The sequence below is a fragment of the Hyposmocoma kahamanoa genome, unplaced genomic scaffold (genome assembly GCF_003589595.1).
Source record: "Hyposmocoma kahamanoa isolate Upper Pololo Valley unplaced genomic scaffold, ASM358959v1 98069, whole genome shotgun sequence".
NCBI lineage: Eukaryota > Metazoa > Arthropoda > Insecta > Lepidoptera > Cosmopterigidae > Hyposmocoma > Hyposmocoma kahamanoa.
In genome coordinates, this window is record NW_020655484.1 from 10,623 (window position 1) to 37,996 (window position 27,374).

The following is a 27,374-nucleotide window of genomic DNA, read 5'->3' on the forward strand; positions in this document are numbered from 1 at the left end:
CAATGTCTCCACTTATTATCTGTCAAGTTTTGGACACTGTCTCCATTAATTGTGTCAAAGTTTAAAAACTGTGTCCACTTATTATCTGTCAAAGTTTTGAACACTGACTCCACTTATTATCTGTCAAAGTTTTGGACACTGTCTGCACTAATTTTATCTGTCAAATATTTTGAGAAAAAGCAGTGGAAATGAAACTGATGGTCACGGTTGACCATGGGACCTGTAAAGGGCCCGAAACGTCGGTTTGTTTGAAAAAACAAATATACGCGATTTAAATGCGGAAAAATAGTTTCATTTCCTATGTGTAACAATCGCGAAAACCTAAGAATTCGATAAGAAACAGTGGACAAACAAAATATATACCAGACTGTTGTCTTAAGTGGTATAATTAAAAAAAAAACTTGCTGTACCTTTTCAAGTGGAATTAGCCTATTGATTTGTTATTGATAGTTCTTGTTTGTAAATAGAAAATATGCTTCCAATAAGTTTAGTTATAAATATGTTTGAAATTTATAGTGAAGCTACATTTAGTTTGTTAGTATCAACTTTTAATTACCTGTGTTTAAATGAATTAATAAGTTGTATTTTGTGAACTCAGAGTTATTTTATGAAAGTTTTTATATTTAAACGAATGTTAACAAATATTGTTTAAATTTCGTAAACATTTTACCTTTACTTAAATAATTTAAGTAATTAGTGTAATGTTTGGGATATTTCTTGCCCACAGTACTTTGTATCATTGAGGATGATAAGGGAGCTTGCTCGATGTTTTGGTTTACGATGTCATCATGGAAGTAAGTACGAAAGAGATAATGGAGAAGACAATATTAATATGCGGCGTGGGAACTTTGCTTCGGATGTTTCCCTTTGTTATCTAAGTAAAGAGCTTACATGAGTCAAGTTGTAAGATGAAGTACATTTCTTAACGCGTAAAATTTCTTAATAACTGTCTCCGTAGCCGAACGGTAACCATGAGGTACTGCCATGCAGAGGTCCTAGGTTCGATTCCCGGGCCGGAAGAAATATTTGTATGGCCTATATTCAATTCTCTCGTGAATTTGGGTACAATTTGTGGTTGTCTATCTGTGTGTCCATGACACCGGTGAAGTGTTCAGGGTTCCCCTAGTGCGGGGCTACGTTTAGTGTGTGCGAGTGTGTTTGTTGAATGTGTGTGTTTGATAATAAAAGGAACAAAACAAAAAAAGGCGCTACAGCAAAAAAGTCGTTAATAAAAATAAACTTTATGGTTTTAAATTATTTAGAGGGTTATGTTTTAGTTCGATTCTACTTTAATTAACTACATACACGTACGAACAGTATTTTTACTATGTATTTCTTCTAATGAGGTTGTAAAGTTGTGTTGTGCTGTAGTAAAAAATAAGAATTAAATTACATATATAATTACCTGATATTATAGCGTGTCAACCCCATCTAGTACGTCCGAAGCGCACTAGCAAGCGTCCGTCCCGATATCACGAAGACCACTCATGTCCATCCCCGAGTGACATAATAAATAAGTATTTTTGAATGCAGATGGCGCTTCTCGACATCGACCTTGTTTAGCCAAAATATGACCTTTTGAATGTTGTGCGCAGGGTCAACCGACCTCAAAAGTACGTGGAATTACATATAATTACCAACTTTATTGAAATCGGTTACCGGAAAATGCGCAATACGGGACTTGACACACGATAATAAAAATGCGGTTCTCACTACTCAAACTATTTTGGGAGAAAAGCACCTTACACTGGACAATAGCAAAATCAACCATTAAAATAATTGCTCCTTATAATAAAATTTAGGCGCTATTTATGAAAATGAATCTTCATCATTCTCCTCTAAGAGTGAGCAGCCACCCTTAGAGGAGAATGATTTTCTTCAAAATTAAATGGAACCACTATGGAGGTACCCTCTTTCCAACAAAAAAAAATCATAAAAATCGGTTCACGAATACCGAAGTTATCGCGTAACATACATACAAAAAAAGACATACAGTCGAATTGAGAACCTCCTCCTTTTTTGAAATCGGTTAAAAAATAAAATAAAATAAACTTTATTTGACATTATGTGATTTTGTTACACTTGTAATTTTGGGTTTTCAACTAACATAATAGGAGGGTTAATTAATCAAAATACTTACCAGTAAGCACGTGCACGCGCACTGTGGCCATCTGCGCATTGTCAGGCACGCATTGATATGCGCCAGCGTCAGACGTGCGTGCGGCTTGAACCAAGAGCCTACTGCTACTATGGACAGCCTTCTCTGTGACCAGCGAGATCCCGCCTCGGCTAGAGTCGAAATTTATCGTCTGTTGATGAAAGATTAAAAGTTTATTTTTACAACCCATGGTAGGTAGGTAGTACAAATATTTTTAAGGTTGCACAATCTTGAATTTATTATATGACCGATGTTAATTCGACTTCACTTATTATTATTATTTCATTAAAATAAGTGTACCTGATCGCAAGAAATTCTCATACCAGCCGGAAGACATCCACTGCTGAACATAGGCCTCCCTCAAAGATTTCCAGACTAGCCGATCGGACGCGACGTGCAGCCATCGGTTGCCCGCCGCCCTTACCAGGTCATCCGTTCATCGGGGACCTGTAGGGGGTCATCCCACTGAACGCCTTCCGGTTCGTGGTCTCCATTCGAGAACCTTTCTGCCCCAACGGCCGTTAGTTCTACGAGCTATGTGCCCTGCCCACTGCCACTTCAACTTGCTAATCCGTTCTACTACGGATCTCCTTATTTTTGATTCGATCACGTAGAGAAATGTCGAGCATTCGCTCCATAGCCCGTTGAGTTACTTTAAGCTTTCTTATGAGGCCCATTAGTAAGTGACCACGCCTCAGAGCCGTAGGTCATCGCAAGAAATATTCTTTGCTAACTAATACCAGGAAAATGGTAGAAAATTTATTTATATCATAAGCAAAACTGGAAAAACGCAGAAGTCGAAAAATTTATAAGTGTAAAGGAAGGTGGTTCTCTCTTCCGTGGGATAAGGTTACACAGATCCAGCCAAGTGAAAACTCCAAATTGTTGTTTGTTCAGAAGGTGTTTATTTTCACCTTGTATGTCGCCAATACAATTTCACCCTACATGCGGAAGGTCCGGGCAGTTGTTCCCGGAAGGGACTCGACTCCTGGAAACCGTTCCACGAGATGAGGTTTTTCACCCTATATGAGTGTACGAAATGTCAGAAGATCCGGGTAGCAGTTCCCAGGAAGGGATTCAACTTCTGGTTGCCTTACTGAGCTCTCTGAATTCTCAGGTTTCTCTTCACATGAACAAAATTGTGTTCGAGTAGTCACCATTCGAGGGAATATCTTAACACCGCGATTTAGAAATAACGCAAAATGGGCCAATGCCATCTAGCGGATTCTTAGAAAACTAAAAGGGAACAATCTGGCTTAAGGCCGTCTATTACATAAAGTAGGTTTGTTACAGAAGGCATTTTTTTCGATAGGTAATGTAAGAAAAAGATAATATTACATTTTTATTACTTTTTGTGATACCAAATGAAGAAGCCGTGCTCCTGGTTGTAAGCAACAAGTTAATTTTAGTAGCTACTGTACTACTGGGTAGTACTACCACCATACCTATTTCTGCCGCCAAGCAGTAACGTCAGCATTGCTGTGTTTCGGGTTTGAAGGGTAAGGATGCTGGTGAAACTTCAGGCTCATGGGACTGGTCAACTTATGTCTCAGGGTGACGGGCGCAGTGGCAGTGCCCCTCAGATCTTTCTAAAGCTCTGAGTGGCACTGCAACTGTTATGGACAGGGGTGTAGCTTACCATCAGGTGCACGACTTGTTTGTCCCGCCACTTGATATTATAAAAAAAAGACGCCTCACATAAAACAGTGCTACTCAGAGCATTAAATCGCAAAGATCTAAAGAGTACTAATTTTTTTTTAACGCACACACTCAACGTAGCCCCGCACTAGGGAAACCCTGTGTTGCGGGTGCCATGGACACACACATAGACAACCACAAGTTACACCCAAACTCACAAGAGAAATAATTGTAGGCCATACAACTATTTCTCCCGGCCGGGGAATCGAACCTGGGACCTCTGCGTGGCAGTCCGGCATGGTAACCGTTCGGTCACGGAGGCAGTTAAACTACTACTGCCACTGTACTCATCACCTGCACATTTATTCTTCAAAATCGGAACGCAGTAATTACATTACTGCTTGTACAATGTTGTAAAGAAGATTGAAATAACGTGTACAGTTTTAACTATGTTATCTATGCAGGTAGAAAGCAATTGCTTCTGTACATTATCGCCTAAGATTATTAGTGCCGACAGAAAAGTTATGTTTGTAACACAAGTTAAGCAATATATTAAAATTATAAAGACGCGTGCTTATGTTATTCCCTTTAGATCACGCCTACGGAATACTAAAACTGAGCTTTGCGTTGTTTTGTGAGATCTAAAATATAATTTTCTTCTCTGACGTGCATATAAATTTTTCACTCCGTATTTTCATAACATAAGAAAACATTTTGTTTGAAACAAACTGGTTTGTCTAAAATTAAATACATACAATAGGATATTACGATCATTGAAATATAATTATGGGTAATTTTTAGATTAGTGTTCTTAATCCAATTTCTATTCTAATTTTTATTATCCAAATATTCTAGAATATTATCATGAAGTATTCCATATTATTCGACTGTAGAAATTTGAAATATTACTTAATATTTCAAGATAATAAATACACTCGAACTCTTAAATAATAAAACATTGCCACCGAAATTGGATACAGGAAACTAATCAGACAATTACACATATCGCACTGCTATTACAATAGTGTTGTAACTCAAAATATGTGAAATTTAATATTATATCATTACTGAACGTAAAATTTGATTCTCTACATGTCAAAAAAACCGTTTTTAGAATATTGTAAGAAACAATCAAAAGATATCTACTTAACTCATAAAGAGACACACTTTATGTGAGCTAGTTCGGGCTATAATAATCCTAATTAAAAAACATAAAATTACTTTTTCAATTTTATTTTAAAAATACATTTGAGAAATTGTTTATGTGTCTATAATAAACTATAACGTATAAATTTTAATAATTTTTTTGCGGGAAATGAGTAATTCGTTTTTCATCAATTCTGAAAAAGTCCTCTTTTTGAGTTAATACACTATTGTATTAACAGTGCGATATAATAAAAAAACGGATGATATCGATGATGTGGTGATATGATGAAACCCGGATCATCCTCTAATTTGCCATCCTGAAAGGTATATTTTCTTAAAATCTGAAGGAGACCACTATTGCGGTACCCCCTTTCCAACAAAACAAAAAATAATTATAGAAGTCGATTCACAAATGTCGAAGTAATCGCGTAATAAATACAAAAAAAAAAATTAGACTGAGCTGGTCACGTCTCCCGCATGCCGAGCGAGTTGTGGGCCAAGTTGGAAGTTTCACTACTCAAAAAGGAGACGCGCGCTGTAGACTTGTAGCTACGCCTTCCGTGTTGTCAACAATCCTCATGTAACTGAGCATGCGGAGTCGTTACAGCTTCGCAGAGATATAGCGTCTCTTAGCGTATTCTATCGCCTGTACCACGGTGAGTGCTCTGAAGAGTTATTCAACCTTATCCCTTCCTCTCCTTTCCATCAGCGGACCACCCGTGCCGGACTGCGTTGCCACAGTTGGACAGTCAGTTCAATACCGTCCCGTACTAAAAAGTTTGGCAATTCGTTCTTATGCCGAACCATCAAATTGTGGAACCAACTCCCGGCGCATGTATTCCCTCCCCTCTATAACATCGGGTCCTTCAAACGTAGTGTGAAGAAGCATTTGGCCAGACCGGCAAAATGATAGTGACGGAGTGAAGATATTTGTGTTTTCCATCCGTTACTCTCATCTCTGGACTGTATTCGCACTTTCCATCAGGCGCGGTGTAGTCATTTTGCCGAGTCACAATAAAAAAAAAAAAAAAAAAAAAAGACTATATCGGCGATGGATGGATGGATGATTTATACTCTAAAATTTTGCATACATTAGTTCTATATACTAGCCAGATGTCGCAAAAAAGGCCAAGATATTTTTTTTTATATAACACCGAGTCACTTGGCGAACAAGTCGTGAGCCTGGTGGTAAGCGACTTGCCTGTTCATAAAAGTAGCAATGCCACTCAGAGCTTTAAACCGCAAACACTGCCACTGCGCCTGTCACCCCGAGACATAATTTGACAACCTCACCGCAACACAGTAATGGTCACATTACTATTGGCAGACATAGGTAAGGTAAAGTAAGGCGGTACTTACCAGGACGAACTCTTTCACAAGGAGGTCTACTGCTACTAACTACATCTCTACTGAGAAGCAGTAGGCGGGAACTGCACCTACGCTAATAGGTATAGAATTCGGAACCCCACGTTTTGTGGGGTTCCACACGTGAGATCCCACGGCACCCATAACACCCGGCCTTGCGGGCAATGCCGATGAAGTTTTTGTGCTGTATGCCCTCCACAATAGGGTAGAATCACACATAACTTCCGAGCCTCCCCAGACTCGGTCGTACATATGCATAAAGCATTTCTCCACCGTAAAAAAAGGCAGGAATTACACAGAAAGCACTTGGAAATCACACTGTAAAGTTTACGATTAACACAATTAGTGTTCATAAACGGGTTAAATATTCTATATCAAACTTCCCAGCTACAACTAGCAAATGTACAAACTGGAGCTTTAGCTAAATTCTGTTTACAAACCACAATAAAACCGGATTACGTTCGCTATCGCTCTAACAACCTCAATGGTCCACAAGGTGTTATAGTGTAATAATTAGTGTACAATTTACCTCAGCTATGTACACGGACACAATAACGTGCAGTTTACGTAACTTGATAACTTGCGCTAACCGTTACCTTAAATAGGTGGTAAGGTTGTTTTGTAATCTGAGGTGGTAATAAAGATTATGACATAATTGCGTGTTACAAATCTCATATATTAATACAACAGTGTATTAACTCAAAAAGAGTATTTGTTCAAAATCAATGAAAAACAAATTACTGACTTCCCGTGAGAGATTATTAATTAGTAGTAAGTAGCAGTACTGCCACCTAACCTATTTTTGCAATATAACAATGCCTTTAGGACGCTTTTGGGGCTGTCACATTTCTGCAGTGCCTTAGCCATGTTTATTGTCAACGTGTGCGTTACAAAAACAATCATTACACCCGTCCAGACCGCCTCTTTCTACGTCTTTAACGCTCTTATTACATGGACATAAAGCATTTGAAACGACTTTAAAAAAAGGTAATAAATCCCGTTTCGCGCACTTTCCGGTAAACGATTTCAATGAAACCTGGCAAATATATGTAATTCTACGAACTTTTGAGGTCGGTTTTTATAACATAGTGATACATATAGCGACTCTCTAATAGCAAGGCAAGGTACTGGCACGTGCTTGTGCTAACATGGCTGATGCGCTACAGAATCGTAGCAGCCCGAACAACATCCGACAACCACTGGCCTCGTGTCAACGCGCCATGTCTTTGTTGCTTTTATTGCATGGACATAAAGTTTTTTTGGACCAGCTCAAGCCGATTCAACGTCAAGTATGGTGACCCCTTAATCGTCGAGCTGGTAGAAAAATTTAGCAGTACGATTTAATAAAATAAGACATGCCTGTAAATATGAAATTATTGTATTCACAAATTATTTTCAATCAAAACTGTACGTAGTTTTTTATATATATATATTTAATAAAATTTAATGTTATACCACCTTCTTGATCCTTTAGTACAAGTGGACATATGTTACAAAATTTTTAATAAAAAGTTTTTGTATATAGTCTCGTATATTAAAACTTCTATCACTGGTATGTACTGGTAGTTCTAAAAACTACTAAACCTTTTGAGCTACATATGTTTGTGTCCAGGAAAATCTTAATAGCGCGATTCAGGAATATAACGAAACGCCACCAACGCCATCTAGAGTTAACAAAACTAACTAATTATATTGACTCTCTAATTTTACCTAAATTAACTGAATACGATGAGATTATGTTTACAGAACATTTTTACCATATTATGTGACAGAACTTCATGTTCTGTGTTGTAAGGTAAATAGCTCATTTTACTTTTAAGGGACGATATCGCACTGCTATTACAATAGTGTTGTAACTCAAAATAAGTGAAATTTAATATTATATCATTACTAAACCTAAAATTTGATTCTCTATACGTCAAAAAAACCGTCGTTAGAATATTGTAAGAAACAATCAAAAGATATCTACTTAACTCAAAATGAGACACACTTTATGGGAGCTAGTTCTGGCCAAAATAATCCTTATTCAAAAACATGAAATTATTTTTTCCATTTTATTTTTAAATATATTTGAGAAATTGTTTAAGTGTCTTTAATAAACTATAACATATAAATTTTAATTATTTTTTGCGGGTAGTGGCACTTAGTTTTTCATCGATTCTGAGAAAATCCTCTTTTTGAGTTAATACACTATTGTATTAACAGTGCGATATGTGTTCCACAGGTATAAACCGTACAAGCTCTATGCATAAGACTTGGTATTAAAAAGTATCTAAATAGCATAAACTCTACCTACAGTGTTGTATTTAACAAAAACTTAAAGAAAACAAAACTTTACAATTAGAAAATGTTCAACGAAAACAATTTCAGTTCAAAGCACAAAATAGTTAACGGCCAACACCAGCAAACTGTCCACACTATAATCCGGACAAAATAGAATATGTAATGCCTTTCCCAGAGGACTATTGAACAAACGTCGAGTTCACAATATAATTGAGACACCCGGTATTGCAATAACATTCCATTTGTGGAAACTGTAAAAAGGGTACAGTGTATAGAACATCTTTAGTAAGTAAAGGTAATGAGTCAAAGTACTATTTTGAGCAAAATTGCAGACTGCAGACCGCACGCAATAGATCGTATACGGCATTTGTTTCTATAAAATTGTTTCAAAGTGACACTGTAGCAAACCGTAACAGTCGTTTCAAATGTATTAGCATTTTATATGTTTTTTAACCGACTTAAAACAAAGGAAGAGGTTCTCAATAAGACTGTATTTTTTTGTGTGTATGTTACATGATAAATCTGTGAACCGATTTTGATCATTCTTGTTTTACCTCACTATTACTACAACTGCCTCCGTGGCCGAACGGTTACCATGTTGGATTGCCACGCAGAGGTCCTGGATGGATTCCCAGGCCGGGCGAAATATATGTATGGCCTATATTAATTTCTTTCGTGAGTTTGGGTGTAATTTGTGGTTGTCTATGTGTGGTTTCCGTAATACGGGGCTATGAGTGTGTTGCATTACGTTATTGGTCCCATTTAAATTTGAAGAAAATATTCCACCCTGATTCCAAACCAACTAAGGGTAGCAAACTAGGGGATGAATACAGTTTCACGCACTTACCGTTAACCGATTTCAATAAAACTTGCCCAAATGATGTAATTCCAAAAAAAGTCGTCAAGCAAACTTTTGAGTTCAGTTCTTTGAAATAAAAAAGTTATAATTACCAATTTACTTTTAGATTTAAGTTCTAAATTTAAATGTGCTTCGTTTTGGTACCTTTTTTTTTTGTTTAAATCGTAGAGGGAGAATTGGGTAGGGCTCTATAAATAATAAAAATCGTATAAGCGAGATAGTTTTATGCACAAACATATCAGAGTAAACGAGAAAACAATATTATTTTTGTCCCTTTCTACATATGCGGTTTTGATTGTATGACTCAACGCTCGTTGAGTCCAGCAAATCCTTCCGAGAATTAGATGTGCATCGATTTTATGTGTTTGTGCTTTTAAGAAGTGTTTTACAAAGTTATTAACCATTCCTTTGTAGTAATTGACAATTATTGAAGCTCACAATAATGGTGCATTGTTATATTTTAGGCTGTAAAAGCCGTACGGAACGAAAAATTCCCAACATAAACTTTCAGACGTAAGTTTTAATTTTTCATTACAATCAATGAATTTTCTTGTATGAATTACCAGTGAAATACTCTTACAAGTCTGGAATATTACGATTTCATGTATTTTAGTTGATATTTGAAGTGTTTTTCTTGATTGAAAGATTTTTGTTTGCATCGTATAAACCTCCTAAAGTAAGGAGAATATCTTACTTTTGTCAAATATGTCCATCTCGCTTCTACCAGCAGTGGTTACGATACGCGAGAAACAGAGATCAAATAAATAACATATAAATTAAATTAGACAGGCTTAAGCTGATTTTAGGGATACCGTGCTTTTGGCACTACTTTTCCCCAATTTATGGGTCATTATTAATATAAATATTGTATTGTTTTAACTTTTCAATACTTTTTATAATTAAATCGGCGATGACCATGGGCTATTTGAGGGCTGAATTATGTTTTGTTCAAGTAATTTCTTTATTTGGTTAGCTACTTCCTCTTTGTGAATTTCAGGGAAGCGGTAATTTCGGGCAAATACTGGTTCTTCGTCGGTTGTTTTAATGGAATGTTTTATTTTATTTGTAAACGTAAGCGGGGTACCTTCAACATGAAAAATGTCTTCATAATTTTTGCATAAACGCAAAAGATTGACTTTTTCTTCAAGATTTAAGTGATCGGTGCGAATTTTGAATTCAATATTATCGTTTTCCGAAGGGCAATTCGGATAAAACATTTGAGCTGCGTCAGGAGACAAACAAAGATTGATTTGCCCCAGTATCGATTAGAAGTTTCAGTGGTGGCTGTTTGATCTGTATGTAGGGTAACTGACGTTTGGTATGTATATTGATTTCAATTACGTTGCCTGTTTTAGAAGCTTCAAAAATCTTGCACAGAATTTCTACTCTCGAGAGGTGGTTGTTCATCGGAAGCGGTTATTTGTGGTTCACTATCTGTGATTTGAGAATTTTCGGGGATTTGTTCTGAATATTGGCCAACTTGTTGTGCAAATTACTCGGTAGCAAATTCAATAAAACCTGCTGGTAGTTCAGGAACTTCTCGTATATAATTCGCATTAACTTGCATATTTGGATTTGGGTATCTAGGGTAAGTATGATTTTGATGAATATTTGCGGATCTATAAGAAAAGCCACTCATTGGTTGCTCAATCTATTTTGTGTTGTTAAATCTCGGAGTGGGATTACTATTTTGTCTAGCCTGTGGCCACTGATGTTGATAAGCGATATTGCGGACGAAAAGGAATGTTTACGACAGGAGCTTGTTGCCTTTGTGCATATGGATTATTGTACATATCTTCAGGATTTTGATTATTTTGAAAAAAGCGGGGAGGCCTGAAATATTGAGGTGGTTTTGACGGAAACTCATTATGGGGTTTCTTTTGGAAGTATTGAACGTTTTCCTCCTCTTTAATAAATTGTCAAGCGTCTGATAAACTGTCAGGACGCATTGCTTTAATTATAGAGCCAAGAGGTTCTTTCAGGTCGGCTAAAAACGTTCTTTACGTTGACGTTTCGTATCATGGCGCGCTTAAAGTGAGCTTATTAAAACTGCGATGTTTTATTGGCAGCTTTGACTATTTATGCACTCAATTCGTACTATGACTATGACGCGACTTTGACATTAAAGTAATATTGTTTTTTTTGGCAAATTTAGCAATCTTAAAATAGTTACTCGGACGCGATGGAAACAATATTATTTTCGAATTTATTGCCTAAATATTGATTGAACTTATTTATCTACATAAATTTCTTCAATATTTTGTTTATATTTTTATTTAATAGTACATAGGAAATAAGTTATCGCTAAGTGAAAAAGACGCAATGTTTATTTCGTAATACTGTGACAGCGACAGCTGACATTGGACTATAATTCTGAATTCAAAACGCTAAAATCAAGACTCAGTTTGTTTTAATTATTTTCCTTCGTGAAAATGCGAAGAAAAAAATGACATTATACAGCTTATATAGCGTTATTTCTTTCCTATTTTTAGTATGAAATAGACAATATTGGGAAACATCGAGTATACAACCAGAAATAGAGACGAAATAAGGGTCATGCATCTCTGGCAACTTATCAGGCAAATGAGCCTTATATCACTTTAAAATATCAACTCTTGTTTGCGCTGAAATCACAAGTTAGAAAGCTGAAATAGTAAAGCGCCAACAACTGACCTGTGTGTACGTCTCCGTACATTTCAAAAATACGCAGTATTTATTGTAATGAAGATAATATCTCTGACAATGGGGGGCTGTTTTATTCGGTGGTGTGGGAAAAACAGCAAAACATCTAATTACAAAGCAAGTGGAATCACATTTCATCGGTAATTAAACATTAAAAAAAATTTTTTTTTTCAATACCTAGTCGTCCATTATAGCAAAGCTCAAGTTAAACTGGTCGACTTGAAGTGAAACGATTGACGATACTCGTCAATTGTTTCGAATTCGCGCTGGCCAATCGGAGCGCAGTTGTCACCGTAATGATTTGTTTCAAACAAATTAAATGACATTTCGTCTCTATTTCTGGTTATATACTCGATAATAAGCTTCCTTTAAGCTTACATTGAAATGTAAGTTCCATTGGTAGGCCCCCTGAAGTCTATCGTGGCAGTCTGTGGTTTGCAATGCAGCGGTATTCCGCTTAGCAGCTTAAAGCTTTGCTGTATCGAACGGTCAAGTATGTAATTTATGTTTTGGGCTGTCTTCTGTAAGTAGAGTTTATGTTCGCATTTGGACTAAGCCCAGTTGCGGTTTGCAATCTGCAGCGTTACTCTGTATAGCGCGTTGAAGGGTTCATTTAGTAGCAGTAGAGCTCCTTGTGAAAGAGTTCGTCCGGGGAAGACTGCCACCTTACGTATTTCTGTCGCCAAGCAGTAATGTGACTATTACTGTGTTTCGGTTATGAAGGGTAGTGGATGCAAGTGAAATTACAGGCACGCGGGACTTGTCAACTTATGGCTCAAGGTGATGGGCGCGGTGGCAGTGTCCCTAAGAGCTTTAAAATGCTGGAATAATATTCCACCACAAATTGAAAGCACTTTACCGGCAACACCTACTCTCATTATAAAAATCGACCTAATTTGTTGAAATTTTAAAATTATTATTAGTTTTCATATCCCCATGTACTCTTCATAGTAGCCTTTCTAAATATACATTTAGAAATTTACTTTGATTTATTACACTCAAACATATTCACAATTACAATTTTCATTTACAGGTACACTTATATATTCAAATCCGCACATGCATTTACATATTGAATAGGTTACTTTAGATGCCACTATTCACACTTTGTTACATTTATTATTTTAAATTAACAATTTCCATTCTATCTACTATATATTAAATCTTTCATTGCAAATAACTTCTGCATTTGGTACCTCTCGTTGGTTCTGACTGAAAACCAGCACCTTAGGCATATGCTGAGTCAGCGTCATTCCACTGCTATGATAAAAAATGTTTTATTTTGTGTCATATCTAAGTAAGATCTTTGCGATTTAAGGCTCTGGGTGGCACTGTAACTGCAATAGATAGGCGTGTCGCTTATCATCAGACGCACGTCTTGTTCATCCCGTCACTTGATATAATAAAAAAAATATTCAATTAAAATTTTAAATAGATCTTCACGATAGGATTATATCCTACTCAAAAAGTAAACGTTTTTGTCTTAATTTAACATTTTAGATTAACTTTAACCACTAAACTCATAAAGATATAAACTGAAATTAACAAAGGAATATACACCAGAATCTGCTTGCTGCATTTCAGGTTCATCCGTAATAAGTAGACGTTCGCTGTCGGAAATTACTGGAGCAATTGAATGGATGCATTTAGAAAGTATTATTGATACTTAGGATTATCTTTTTTTTTTATTATATATATTTGTGTTTTTATTACAACAATCCGGGTTATATTTGAATGAATACGAACACCAGCCAGTTATATTTATAGATTATCTTTACAACAGCATGGCACTGATATACAAGGTGCTAAGGTAATATGTATAACAATAAATAGATAAATAGTAACATAAAATCGCTGTTAATTAACTTTAAGTATAATAGTAGTCTATGTGACTGTTATACAATGAAAGGTATTAAAAGGCGAGTGTGGGTTTATTCATAAAAACATCACACGAGTGTTTTAATGCCTAATAATGTACAGTTACAGACACTGCTTTATTCATACACATACTGTTATAAGCTCTCTATGATGTGTTCAGGAACCGCATGTTACGACTGGCGAAATGGCGGCAAATAAAAACTTTTCTCACGCATGACACACAACCGTAGTTTTTATTTAATTCATAGACAAACTAGAGTCGGCCCCAACTATCATACCGTTCGATATCAAGTAACGTGTGAGATTAGTCAAAATTATTTGCTATTGACATTTCATTTCGAATAAAACTTCATCTCGACTGATATTAGAATTGAGGTCAAATCAAATTGTTTTATTTTTCAGAGATGTTCGAAATTTGAATGTAATAATAAAATCGAATTTGATGTTAATTATGAAGCAATAATAACATTTTCAGTGATAAGAAATTTGTTCTAATAAAACAGTTTCTCTTCATGCTGGTCATAATTTGCGGTTTTTAAACACATCATAGAGGGTTTATGATATGTGTGTAGATATATAGATAGAGTTCTGTAATATTACTATTGTTTTACTTTGTTTTACAGTAATTACGTACTAGTTATAGAGGAGCGAGACCTCCTTATACAAGAATTTTCATACTTAAAAGAAGGTCTCAACCTTGTATGCAATTTTGTTAATATTTGAGACGAAATAAAGTATTTTTTTTACAAAATGTATTTGAATTTTAAATCTAATCTAAATTTTAAGTGTAATTTGCTACACCCTTAGAACGTTTGCGCGGTACGTCCGAGTCGTATCATATCTGAATCCGAGAAATAACGGTCCGAAATGTCACGAAGATCTTTTTATCTCTAGTTGTGTAACCGATATTCATATTTTACTAAAACAGTCCTAAGTTATCTGTAGAACCCATCCACGTGAAATACAAAATAAATAAATAAGGAAATAATTAACAGAGCTCGAATTATGTTTGATTACAATATTGTTACAAATGGAGGTAATAAAATTATACCCTTTTTTACTTTTAACTTCAAACATTTGTGGAATGTGTTAATGGAAAGTGTTTGAAATCCAATAAACCTGTTTTATCCCCTAATTTGTTACCCTTAGAGGTGGAATATTTTGTTCAAATTTAAATGGGACCAATGCTGAGGTACCCTCTTTCCAATAAAGAAAGAATCATTAAAATCGGTTCACTAATGCCGGAGTCGCAAAATCGTACAATGTACCTAAAAAACAAATACACACGAATTGAGAACCTCCTCCTTCGGACCAAGTCGGTTAAAAAGAGCTGACAATCCCTAAACAGCTGTATAAATGTTTATTAAGCATAGCTAAGAACCATTCCACATAAATAAGCCTTCAAATATAGAGCTTTGAGATTAGCTCATCTGGGGGCCTGCCACAACCTCTTAAAACAATATTATTTTAACCTTACATTGACTTATCGTACCATAACGCGCCTAAAGCTTATTTGTAATGTTCTCATTCTCATGTGGGGTAAAGCGGCAGATATTCAAACCATATTTGTATTGCAAAAACGAGCGATTCGTTCTGTGTACCGTCTAGGCTCTCGGGTATCTCTCAGAGAAAAATTTAAGGAGACTGGTATCATGACTGTGGCATCGCAGTACATTTACTCAAATATTTTATATGCCCGTAAAAATATACATAATTTCAATAAGAAAGAAGATATCCATAACATTAACCTTAGAGCTAAGTCCAAACTCATGGTACCACGATTTCGTTTAACCAAGGTAAACAACTCTTTTATGGGGAACTGTATACGTTTTTACAATAAGATTCCGGAGCATATATTAAGTTTATCATTTCCTAAGTTTAAAAACTACATTAAAAATATTTTGATCGAAAAATCATATTACAAAATTGAAGACTACGTGTTAGATAAAGATGTATGGAAAGACGACATGGCTCCAGAATCCACACAAATTTGATTCAAAGTGTATTCCATAGCATTTAAGTTTATTTGAAAAGAGCAATCCCTAGAGTTTCTTGCTCGTTCTTCTCAGGGAGGTCAGCGTAGTGAACGAGCAGTAGCTTAAATGTGACGTTTTCAAGTGTAAATTTATTTTACCTATGGAATAAATAATCTTTGACTTTGACTTTGACTTTGACTTTAAAACTATGATGTTTTATTGACAGCTTTGTGACTATTCATTCACTCAGTTCGTACTATGAAGCGACTTTGACATTAAAGTAATATTGCTCTTATGTCAAATTTAGCAATCTTAAAATAGTTACTCGGATGCAGTGGAAACAATAATATTTTCAGTTTTATTGTCTTAATATTGATTTGTAATGGTTAAAAGTTAAGTTGAAGTTATTTATTTACATATTTCTCTTCAATATTTTGTTTATTTTTTATTTAACAGCACATAGGAAATAATTTATCGTCAAATAAAAATACGTGGAGTTTATTTCGTAAAAATATGACAGCGCTATCTATATGCTCCTTGGCGAAACTAACAGTTGACACTAGACTATGGTTCCAAATTCACAACAGGAAAAAAGAGATATCTATGATCAAGACTCAGCTTGTTTTATTTATTTTTCTTCATGAAAATGCAGAATAATAATTGAAAACAACGTAATTTTAATAGATTTCATTAATACATAAGTACTTTTCTTTTTTTGGTAGTTAAAATTCTCTCAATGTAAATAATATTAAGTACTTTAACATTATACTATGATAACACGATTCGGAACATCAAAAAGAAGTAGATGGCATTATACAGTTCATATAGCGTTATTTCTTTCCTACTTTTAGTAAGGAATGGACAATAATGGGAAATCATTCTTTTTTTTAGTCACTTCAGCATTAATACGTTACTTGGTTGACAGGTTTGTCATGATACGAAAAAGAGTAATATTACAATAAGCTTACTTTATGCTTACATTGCATTGACTTACAATTATATGGACGTCGGGTCCGCGCTAAAAAGTGTCCGCACTTTTAAGGCGCTAAAATCGTACACAGAGCGCGACCCTCCGCTTTAGTCTTCATTTGTTCTACTGACAGCGCGATACTGCGATGACATTACAATTTAAATTTCGAATAGGTTGACTTGGGACATTTTTTTCGTGGTTTTTGTATTAGACCCGTCGTCCATGTATTTGTAAGTCAATGTTACATTGAAATAAGATTGTTTTTGGAAAGGTTATGGTAGGCCCCCAGTTCAGGAGTTATGATGCCACAAACAAACAGACACATATATACACGTTATTTTTAAAATATTAACGACCTCGCAGGACTATATAACGTCACAAACAACAACTTTTGTTCAATGACTTTTTAAAAAACATAATAAATTTAATTAAATTTTTTTTGAATTGATAATCAATTCTTTTTAGTGAAATTACTCCACTAGTTTGTTATAATTATTAATACAAAGATCGAACACTCAGAAAAAATTCCTTCTATCCGGCCGGATTCCAACCGACGTCTTCTTGCATACCGTGCCAGACGCTATACCAACTAAGCCACGGAACGAACCAACGGACCTCACGAATTTTTCTATGTGCTTGAGTCGTGTCTTTGTATTTGGTTTTTCAACGACTTTTTAGTCGTAGCGCCATCTATGAGAAATCTATGAAAGGATTATCACCCAGTTAGTACCTTTACATTTTTACATTTACATAATAAATTTACCAAAAAAACAACTTCTAAGGTTTTGTTGTACTATCTGATTCGATTTTTAGATCTGTATTTGGTAGAATAAGTTCAAATGTGCAAGCGTCCTCCGCGACGACTCCCACCCCCGTACTGCACAATTATTAAGTTTAGAGCAGGGGTCGGCAACCTGCGGCTCTTTCGATGTGAAGTTGCAGCTCTTTAGTTCCAAACGCAAATATTAAAATCAAAGTAATGTCAGAAGCCAACCAACAAATAAAAATCTAGAGTAGTGTTTGAAATTTAAAAAAGCTAATTATGAGCGAAATTTATCTAAACTTTCAAAAGGAAATCAAAACAAATGCTCCCATTGATGTACTCCTCAATTCTGTAGTTATATTATTTGATTATTTTAATTTTCTAGTTAAATACTTTAATTTGTTGTGAAAAAAATTCTATGTATAAATAAATACATATTATTTCTTATACTCTTAGGCTCTTTTAAAACTGAAATTTTGTAAATTGTAATTTTTGGTCCTTCCAACTCCAAAGGTTGCCGACCCCTGACATAGAGTGATTTATTTAAATGAAAGTAAATTTTGATGATTTTTTAAAAGTTATGGAATAAAAGTAATTGTTTATGATTTTAGTTACATAGTCCTGGGAGGTTGTTAGTATTTTAAAAATAACCCTGTAAACTTTCCTTTTTTGTTAAGGCAGCTACAACATTATTGGCATAATAGGCAACTATAAAGTCGGATTGCTACGTAGAGGTCCCGAGTTCGATTCCCGTGCCGGGAGAAATATTTGTATAATAACGCACACACACTCAACATAGCCCCGCATTACACCCAAACTCACGAGAGAAATAAATGTAGGTCATACAAATATTTCGTCCGGCCCGGGAATCGAACCTGGGACCTCTGCGTGGCAGTCCGGCATGGTAATCGTTCGGCCACGGAGGCAGTTGTATGGCTTACATTTATTTCAATTGTGAGTTTGGGTGTAATTTGTGATTGTCTATGTGGGTGTCCATGGCACCCGCGATACAGGGTTTCCCTAGTGTTCCGAACGAACTCTTAAATACTATTAGAAGCATAATCACGAAAATTAAATGTTTTCTGGTGCAATGTATAAAACTAAAGAAGTAAGGATTTCAAGGAATAATTTTGTCATAAGATGCATAATCAAATACACTACCGTAGTAAAGTAACCGCTGAACACGTAATAAACAAATTACGAGTATAACAAAACACAACATGATAATTATATTACTTCTTAGAAGTTATAACATACACGGTACTTCAAAATAATGTATTAATACTTTAAGTACTGCGCCCATTGACTTACAATTATATGGACGTCGGGTCCGCGCTAAAAAGTGTCCGAACTTATAGGGCGTTAAAATTGTATACAGAGTGTCATTCACGCTTTAGTCTTCGTTTGTTCGACTGACAGCGAAGCAAGCAAAATTAGACATTACAATTTAAATTCAACATTTTAGCTTTTTCATATTGCTTTACATGTCACTACGTTTAAAGAGGTTGACTTGGGACATTTTTTTCGTGGTTTTTGTATTAGACCCGTCGTCCATTTATTTGTAAGTCAATGACTGCGCCGCTTTAATATGGCTGATCAACAACTCACCTATCCAAGAGTTCACAAAGCGAACTCATCTGTATTCATGAACAATATGATTCCAATAAGGATGACTTATATCACAAATTTAACACACGCCGTATAGCGTAGCATTTTAATTGACAACAACATTATTTATTATGAATTGATACTACCTTAGCTCGAATTTAAATTTTTCCCGTGTTAATACGGTCCATTTTGCTTGGCCTTATTTCAGATTTTTTTTTAAATTTATTTAACACATTTTACAATGGTTTTACAAATTTATTACATACGTGCAGCTGTAACTCAAAAAACCACTAAGGGTTTATCCATCCACACCGACTACTTTTTTACAAACGGAATGAAGATAGAAAAATGTATATCGTATACTATACGTATTATATTTAGTTCAGTTGAAATAAAAAAAAATTGGTATGTATGCAAAGTATATATATTGAAAACAGTGGTTTTCTTGTGAAATGTCGAGGTAAATTTATGTCTTTTATATCGTGAAAATTATTGGAAATCGTGTTTCCACGCCTTATACTAATTAGTAAATATTCTCAATTTTATTACTATATTTTTTCCAAAGTTCATCAACCTAAGCCATTTGAGGCCAATAGACTCTACATCATTGAAATTGATTGCATACATCACCCCATAAATAATTCAGTATTTTTACGACTGACTTCTGTTTTATTTTTCAGACTTATTCCTTTCGGTGCAATATAATTTATACAGAGCATCTGTATTGAGTATATTTTAAACTGTAGGTTATCAAAAACATACGGTCGTTTGCCTGGATTTATAATTCAGCCATGTCCCATTGCAAGGAAACGTTTCAAACTAAATGTTGAACTCTTGAAAGGAGTTTAAGATTTATAAGGCTTCTGAAGTAGATTTGCTTTAAGTTCTTTCCAGCATCTATTTGTAACAAAGTTGGACATTTGCTCATCTTCGACTTGGTAACACGAAGAAAATGCCTTAAAAGATGCCTTTTCGTCAAACGGCTTGGACTTCGTACAATTTGCATGACTTTAATAATACGGTTAGTTTCTTAAATAAGCAATTTATGTTAGTAACGGCCGTTGGGGACTATTATTGTAATTTGATATGAATTTCACATTCTTATTTTAATGTGTAACTACAACAGCGATGCCATACGCGCGTTGCGTCGTCGCAACGTTATGATTTCAACACACCGAGTGCTACACGAGCAACGCAATGTTGTAAATACGCACCGCAGCACCCCTCCCCGCTTCGGCTCCTGGCCCCTTGTCCGATATGCACGCACTCCGTTGCCGCGCGTGTGTAAAATATAACGCAGTGTCACCGCTCAAATACCGCAACGCATCGTGTGGCATCGCTCTTAGAGTGCTTACACACGGCGATTTTTAGCAGCGATGCAAACGCGCGTTCATGAAACGCGAGATTACAACGCTACACTTGCGATTTATAGGAACTGCATCGATACAGTCGCTTATGTTGAATAATTATTACACCTGTACAGGTTTATGCACATTATTTTGTTTTGTTTATTGTAAATTTTAAGTGAAATTAATAAATACATTAAATAAATAAATTAGCTAATTAATTTAAAACGTGCATCGCCTTTGCATCGCGTTTGTATCGCGTTTGCATCGCGTTTGCATCGCGTTTGCATCGCGTTTGCATCGCTGCTAAAAGTTGCCGTGTGCACCCGCTCTTAAGGTTTATATTTGATTTTACCTTTCCTCGATGAGTCCAGTTTATAGTGTTTGGCGGTTCTGGTGTATGTCTCACAATGCACGTCAAATTTATTGTTGATCCCGCGTATATGAAGAGATCTGGACCACCCATGATTTCTGTTTCTGGTTCTGCGAAGGAAATGTTATCATAATAATTGTACAACTTCCATAAATGTTCCACAGAATATAACTTTTGCATCCAATATCATTTATTGTTGAAAGTTGGACATGTCTGCTGGACTGAAAATCCAAGTAATTTTTCAATGCAAGTCTCAAGGAAGATGGGTTTCCTGTCCTGGATGTTAGTTCTGCCACTTAAATATACTTCAAGGAACCTCTTCAATCCTTCACCCGCAGATTTACTGACGGATTGCGGCATTCACAAAAGGACTTTGTATTTGAAAAAGAAATGCAAATATTCGTCGTGAGGTTATCTCTTTGATATCCCTAAATAAATATGTTTTGCAGCAGAAAATCACTACAGCCGGGCAAACAATCTTAGATAGGCTATGTGATATAAGCAAACTCTGATTAAACCGAATACCTATAAAATTGTTTAAGATTTTCTAGCTGAAATACTGAGTCAAAAAAATAATTTACGTCAAATTAAGCCTTCGTTTAAATATTTAAAAGGCAGGTGTTTTATGACAAAGTTTTGATTATATTTAGTTGAGTTCCAGCAATTTATACTTCGTTTTGCTTTTGATATCGTTTCTAGACTAACTAGGTGTCGTGTTATGTCTGCAAAGCATTACGTTGTTACTTTACGAAAACCGTTTTCTCTTATTTAACCTGCGGTGGTTTGAACTTTGTAACTTCACTGGACTTAACTAAAAGCGAGCACGAAAGTCGATGTTGAGGAGGACATTTACAACACTCAAAGACGGTAAGTAGTTTGAGCATAAACTTGGACTGGTGCTGCAGAATACCTAATATTGTCAAGCCATCTAGTATTAGTTTAAGTTTTGTAAATAATAATAAGCCTCATTTGCCAATCTGTATATAAATTTGATGTTTACTATCAGATTATTCTTGCTAAGAATTATGAATTTCTATGACAACATTTTTAGAAAATAAAGCTTGACTTAAAATTTCTATAGAACCCTGTCTCCTCCCTTAAAGTGAAATTCCTTCACATATTTATTTCAACTTACCTACGATATTGAGATACACAGGATGTCCAATAGGTGGTGTTGTAGAGATCTGGCACTCGTATTGTCCGGAGTCGCGGCGCTGCGGGCTGCGTATGCGCAACGCCCACTCCTCGGAGCGCGGCTTGTGCTGCGCCTCGAATCGCTGATCTGAGGTGTACGTGTACCGCCCTACCGTCAGCAAATGAATATCGCGATGACGCACCCATGACACCTGAGAACAACGATATACCAGGTAATAAAGGTTTTTATTAACGCTCTCTTCTTTGTATTCTATAAAAACCCTAGAAAACCTTGATAACTCAATGGTCGTAGGGCCTTCAATATAAGTCTTACCGTGAGGTAAGACTTATTTGGGAAACAAACGTTGACAAATCCGTTCTGATCTAGGTGTTTAGGTAGACACTCCGCGTTAATTTCATTGCTCCGGTACTCAGGGCAATTCCTAGTTTAAGATCAGGTAGTGTGGTTCTTCGGCACACTATCTTGATTTCAGATAACTCATAAGCGACAAATATCATGATCATCATGATCGGGTAGTCAGTTAACTATTCATTAACGTTACCTATTAATGTTAATAACATTTGCGAGGAAACGGATGCTCATATTTAACTATAATACTCCGACTTGGCTAACTTCAGGTTGAAATACCTTAAAGTGCCAGATCGCTTCCGGAAATTTTCAGCAGCCCCACGAAAATGCTGAGATTCTTAGTGGAGTTAGAGTGGCACGAGTAGAAGTTGGGGATACCGGCTTGTAACACCATACCATGCCACTAAACCATAACTCATTGTACTCAACATGTCGCTACTCCTATTGACGTAGACGGAGACTATCGGTCACCACTTAGCACGATCCTGACAAACCTCTGTTGCTTCACTTACATCAATCATCAATCTTTTCATACAAGTCCTCTTATTTTGATTTACGCCAAAACTGCTTTTCTATACGTCGCACTGTGAATACAATAGTGTATTTTTGCAGAACCAATGGAAAACTAATTACTTCCCGTCGAAAATTATTAAAACTTATGTATATGTTAAAGTTTATTACAGATATCGAAACAATTTTTTATTTGCCAATAAAATATAAAAATGAAAGGGAAAATATTATTTCGTATTTTTAGTTACGACTAATTTGTTCAGAACTAGCTCATAAAACTAATTTTGAGTCAAGTAGATAAATTTTCATTGTTTCGTACAACGTTCTAATGCCAGTTTTGTTGAAATATTATTATAGAATTTCACACATTTTGAGTTACAAAACTATTGTAATAGAAGTGCGATATATTAATAAGAGCGCGCACACTCATAGCCCTCATAAATGTAGGACATACATATATTTCTCCCGGCCGGGAATGGAACCCATGACTTCTAGCAGACCAGCAATCTTTGTTTTTCTCACTACATCCCCTTTCCAAAACTACATCATTAACGGTTTGAGTGTTATTCCTCTTTAAATCAAATTTATACCTTAGACAACCTTTATTCTGTCAATCACGAATGTCTTGATCTACTGTAAAAAGAAAGCCACCCAGAGATAACAATAGCTGAAAAGCAAAATCTACAGAGTTAAGACATCGTCTGACCTACTTTTGCAATTTAATGTTACATTTATCGGGAAGCAAGGAAACCTCAGAAAGACGTTCAAGAGCAAACCGCCCTGTATACGGCTTTGTTCGGGTATAACGATACAATTTCTCAAAACGTGACGTAAATAACAAATACGCCTCTCTTCTGTATCGCGTACCGTAAACCACAGTACATCAAACAATCGTATCGTATTACATTTTGCAAGAAAGGTGTTGTCACAACACCTGTTTCTAAATTAAACTTTATTACGCACAACGACATGGAAATTTATTTTGGCAATCCAACTGCGAAAGATTCAGAGATGTGTTTTATCTATGATCTTTTGTTTTCAGCTTTACATCCTCTAAGGAATAACACCGTTTTCACAATAAAACTTTCATCTTTTATTAACTCTTGGGTATCTCCATCAATTCGAGTTGGAGACAGTCCAATTTGTCATTCTATGAAATTAATTGTCTACCTACCGCAGTGGTAATTTATTTTCCGTTCAGAATTTCCCTTCGTTTGTTTGTTATTTAAATAAGGTAAAGTCGGAGAATGAAAAATCAAAAGCTCTGTTAGCATATAATTGAGATGTTATCGGAGTACCACAAGGAACCAATTTTTCACTTTGTAAATGACAGAAGCTGGAAAAACAAATACAAATTGAAATTCCAGAGATTTTTCTTGACAACTCAAGAGTTTAATTTGTAATCCAATAAGAACAGACTGACTGCTTAGTGCACGATTTATTATCCAATAAGTTCCCTAAACTAAGTGAATTCCTATCCAATTTCTGAGACTTTTTCGCAACAATTTTATCAAATTCAGTGACTAATTTTCATGAAATATTATATTCTGTGATATGTAGGGGTAAAAGTTTTAACTAGGCCCTTGAGATTGCAGCAGACCCTTTAGAAAATGTTCCATATTAAGATATTTCACACACGCTTGTAGATTCCCCACATAACGATTATCTAATTGGTGGGTTTGAGCAGGGTAAACGATCTAAGCTACTTTATTCGTCTTGATTTTGGTGAATCATTGTAGTGTAAAGATTATGTAAGACACCTTGAAGAACGAGTTCATGTAGGATCTGCATAACTTACAAACAGTTGGTTGACGACGAAGATTGCCAAAAAACCGAGGCACAATTTTGTTTTGAATGTCAAGACTTCACTAGCTGGTAACGACTTAAATGTTTACGAAATATTATCAATATTGATACTGTAGAAGTTATCTATTTCAATGTTAGGGCGCCTATTGCGTCTTTTTTATTTGTATGTTGTTTATACTGTGCTTGTAATATTGATGCAATAAGTTATTAATTATAATTATATCGTTACTTACCGTTCTGTTTTGTAAATTCTTCACTTTGCACAGCAACGTTACCGAGTGTCCAACTAAACCGGTCACGTTGTCAGGTGTGCTTGGATCAAAATAAGGGGCTCCAGGGGTCTGTGGCCAGTCTTCTAGGAACTCTGCACGAAACCTTTTGGAAGATTCTGAGACTGTGCTTTGGTCACGTGGTCTGTTGTTGCCACTGTCTTGACGACACACTGCAAAATGTACAATTTATTAGCAACTGTTACCAAGAAAATTTATGAAGAAGAGAGTCAAAGAACGGACTTTGATTTACAAAAAGTGTAATAAATAATGAGATAACCTAGGTCACAGGAGCCTGTCGCCATGTAACGAGGGGAGCCGACCCCCAATAATGTAACTTGACAAAAAAGAGGAAGATTAGAAACTAGAAATCTAAAATAAAAACCATCCAATGTCGTATGTATCGTTAGTTATCGTTTGGTACAGCTATCAATTTTAATTTAAATTCCGAAAACCAAAATCTATAAATATTACGTTTATAGTATGATGAAATACTCGTGTACTATTTATATCAATCAGAATAAATTCCGATTTTTTAATGTGGGACAAAGGGGAAACTGTCTTTTTGCATATTTTTTGTCAAATGTCATAAAGTATGAAACAAACGAAATAAAAAAAAGAATACGCAATAAGGTCTCTTCAATCCAACTTGAAATACATACTTGCTCTATAATATTCAGTTCTGACTGTACACTGCATTTTTTAAATCCTGTAAATGTTTGTAAAATTCTTTCAAATAGAATAGATACGAGGCAACAAGTTGTAAAACTGTGCCAAATTTCAAGTCAATAATAACAGTATGTTTTTGAAAAACACCCACGACACACAGTAGGATAGTCATACTTCTACATAAGTTTTGTTTTAAGTGCCCCTCCCTATCAACCTCTTGGTTACTCGGGAAGGGCACTATGACCTGTGTGAGCGAATCCGCACAGGGACCATCTAAGTGAGGTCCTAACCCCGGATCAGCACGTTCACACGGACTTCACCCGGTTCTCTGTATGGCTAGTGCTTAGATGAACCGCCCCGGGTGTACAGCATCCTCCTTATTTTCCAGATAGGTACCGGAGCTGTAGGCACGCTCACTTCCCATCGCGCTCCGCACGACTAACGGTTGCCACCGCTGAGACGTCGAGTGTAAGATTAGACTACCAAATCTCCTCAATGGTGGCGGAGCTGTAAGGCATGCTCACTTCTCGACGCCGAATGAACGGCGTCTCTTCAGTTCCCAAATTCTCGTCCTCTACTAGCTCTCGGACGCTCCGGCCACACACCACCGCGGCAAATGAACGTGTTCATACCCAAGTCCGAATCCGCCAGAGACGCCCGCGAAGGCATACACTGGCAGAGGGTTTGACCCGAACGCCCGCCATACCCTGGGCTTGCCGTTGAGCCCATAGTCTCTCCGGAAAACCCTATCCCTCCAGTCGGTCGATAGGGACAATGCAGTTGGACACTGTAGCGTTAGTAGTATAGTAGCAGTAGAGCTCCTTGTGAAAGAGTTCGTCCAGGGAAGTACTGCTACCTTACTTGTTTCTGCCATCAAGCAGTAATGTGAGTATTCCTCATGGTTTTGAAGGGTAATGCTGAATAAATTACAAGCACGTGGAGCTTGCAACTTATTTCTCATGTGACGGGCGTAATGGCAGTGCCTCTCAGATCTTTGCGATTTAAAGCTGTTAACGGCCCTGCAACTGTTAAGGACAGGCGTGTCGCTTACTACCAGGTTTCATCCCGTCATTGGTATCATAATCTCAGAACAGAGTACTAAAAAACCGACATCAAAAGTCATTCATCCCCTAGTTTGCTACCCTTAGAGGTGAAATATTAAATGGGACCACTACTGAGGTATCTAAAGCAGGTATCTTTCCAACAAAAGAGGAAATGTCAATATCGGTTCGCAAAAGTCGGAGTTATCGCGTAACATACAAAAAAAACATACAGTCGAATTGGGAACCTCCTCCTGTTTTTGAAGTCAGTTAAAAAAACTTCAGTCGCACTACAAGGATTTCTTTTTTTTGGAATTTATTCTAGGTCGTTTTTCTATTACTTTTTTTTAGTAAATAGTCAGAGTCAAAGATCATTTATTCCATAGGTAAAATAAATTTACACTTGCAAACGTCGCATTCAAGCTACTGCTCGTTCACTACGCTGACCTCCCTGAGAAGAACGAGCGAGAAACTCCAGGGATTGCTATTTTCAAATAAACTTAAATGGAACTTTGAATCAAATTTGTGTGG

The 27,374-nt window shown here is 36.0% G+C and overlaps 1 protein-coding gene across 1 annotated transcript; it reads right to left on the reverse strand.

Moving 5' to 3' along the window:
- Positions 1-2,123: 2,123 nt before the first annotated feature.
- LOC113238746 (hemicentin-1-like) lies at positions 2,124-26,532 on the reverse strand. The gene is made up of 5 exons (XM_026475581.1): positions 26,436-26,532; positions 25,099-25,307; positions 22,181-22,391; positions 21,028-21,155; positions 2,124-2,309 (listed from the first exon to the last, which is right to left on the reverse strand). Exons 1-5 carry the CDS (start codon positions 26,530-26,532, stop codon positions 2,124-2,126), a joined length of 831 nt encoding a protein of 276 aa, XP_026331366.1.
- Between the last annotated feature and the right edge of the window lie 842 nt (positions 26,533-27,374).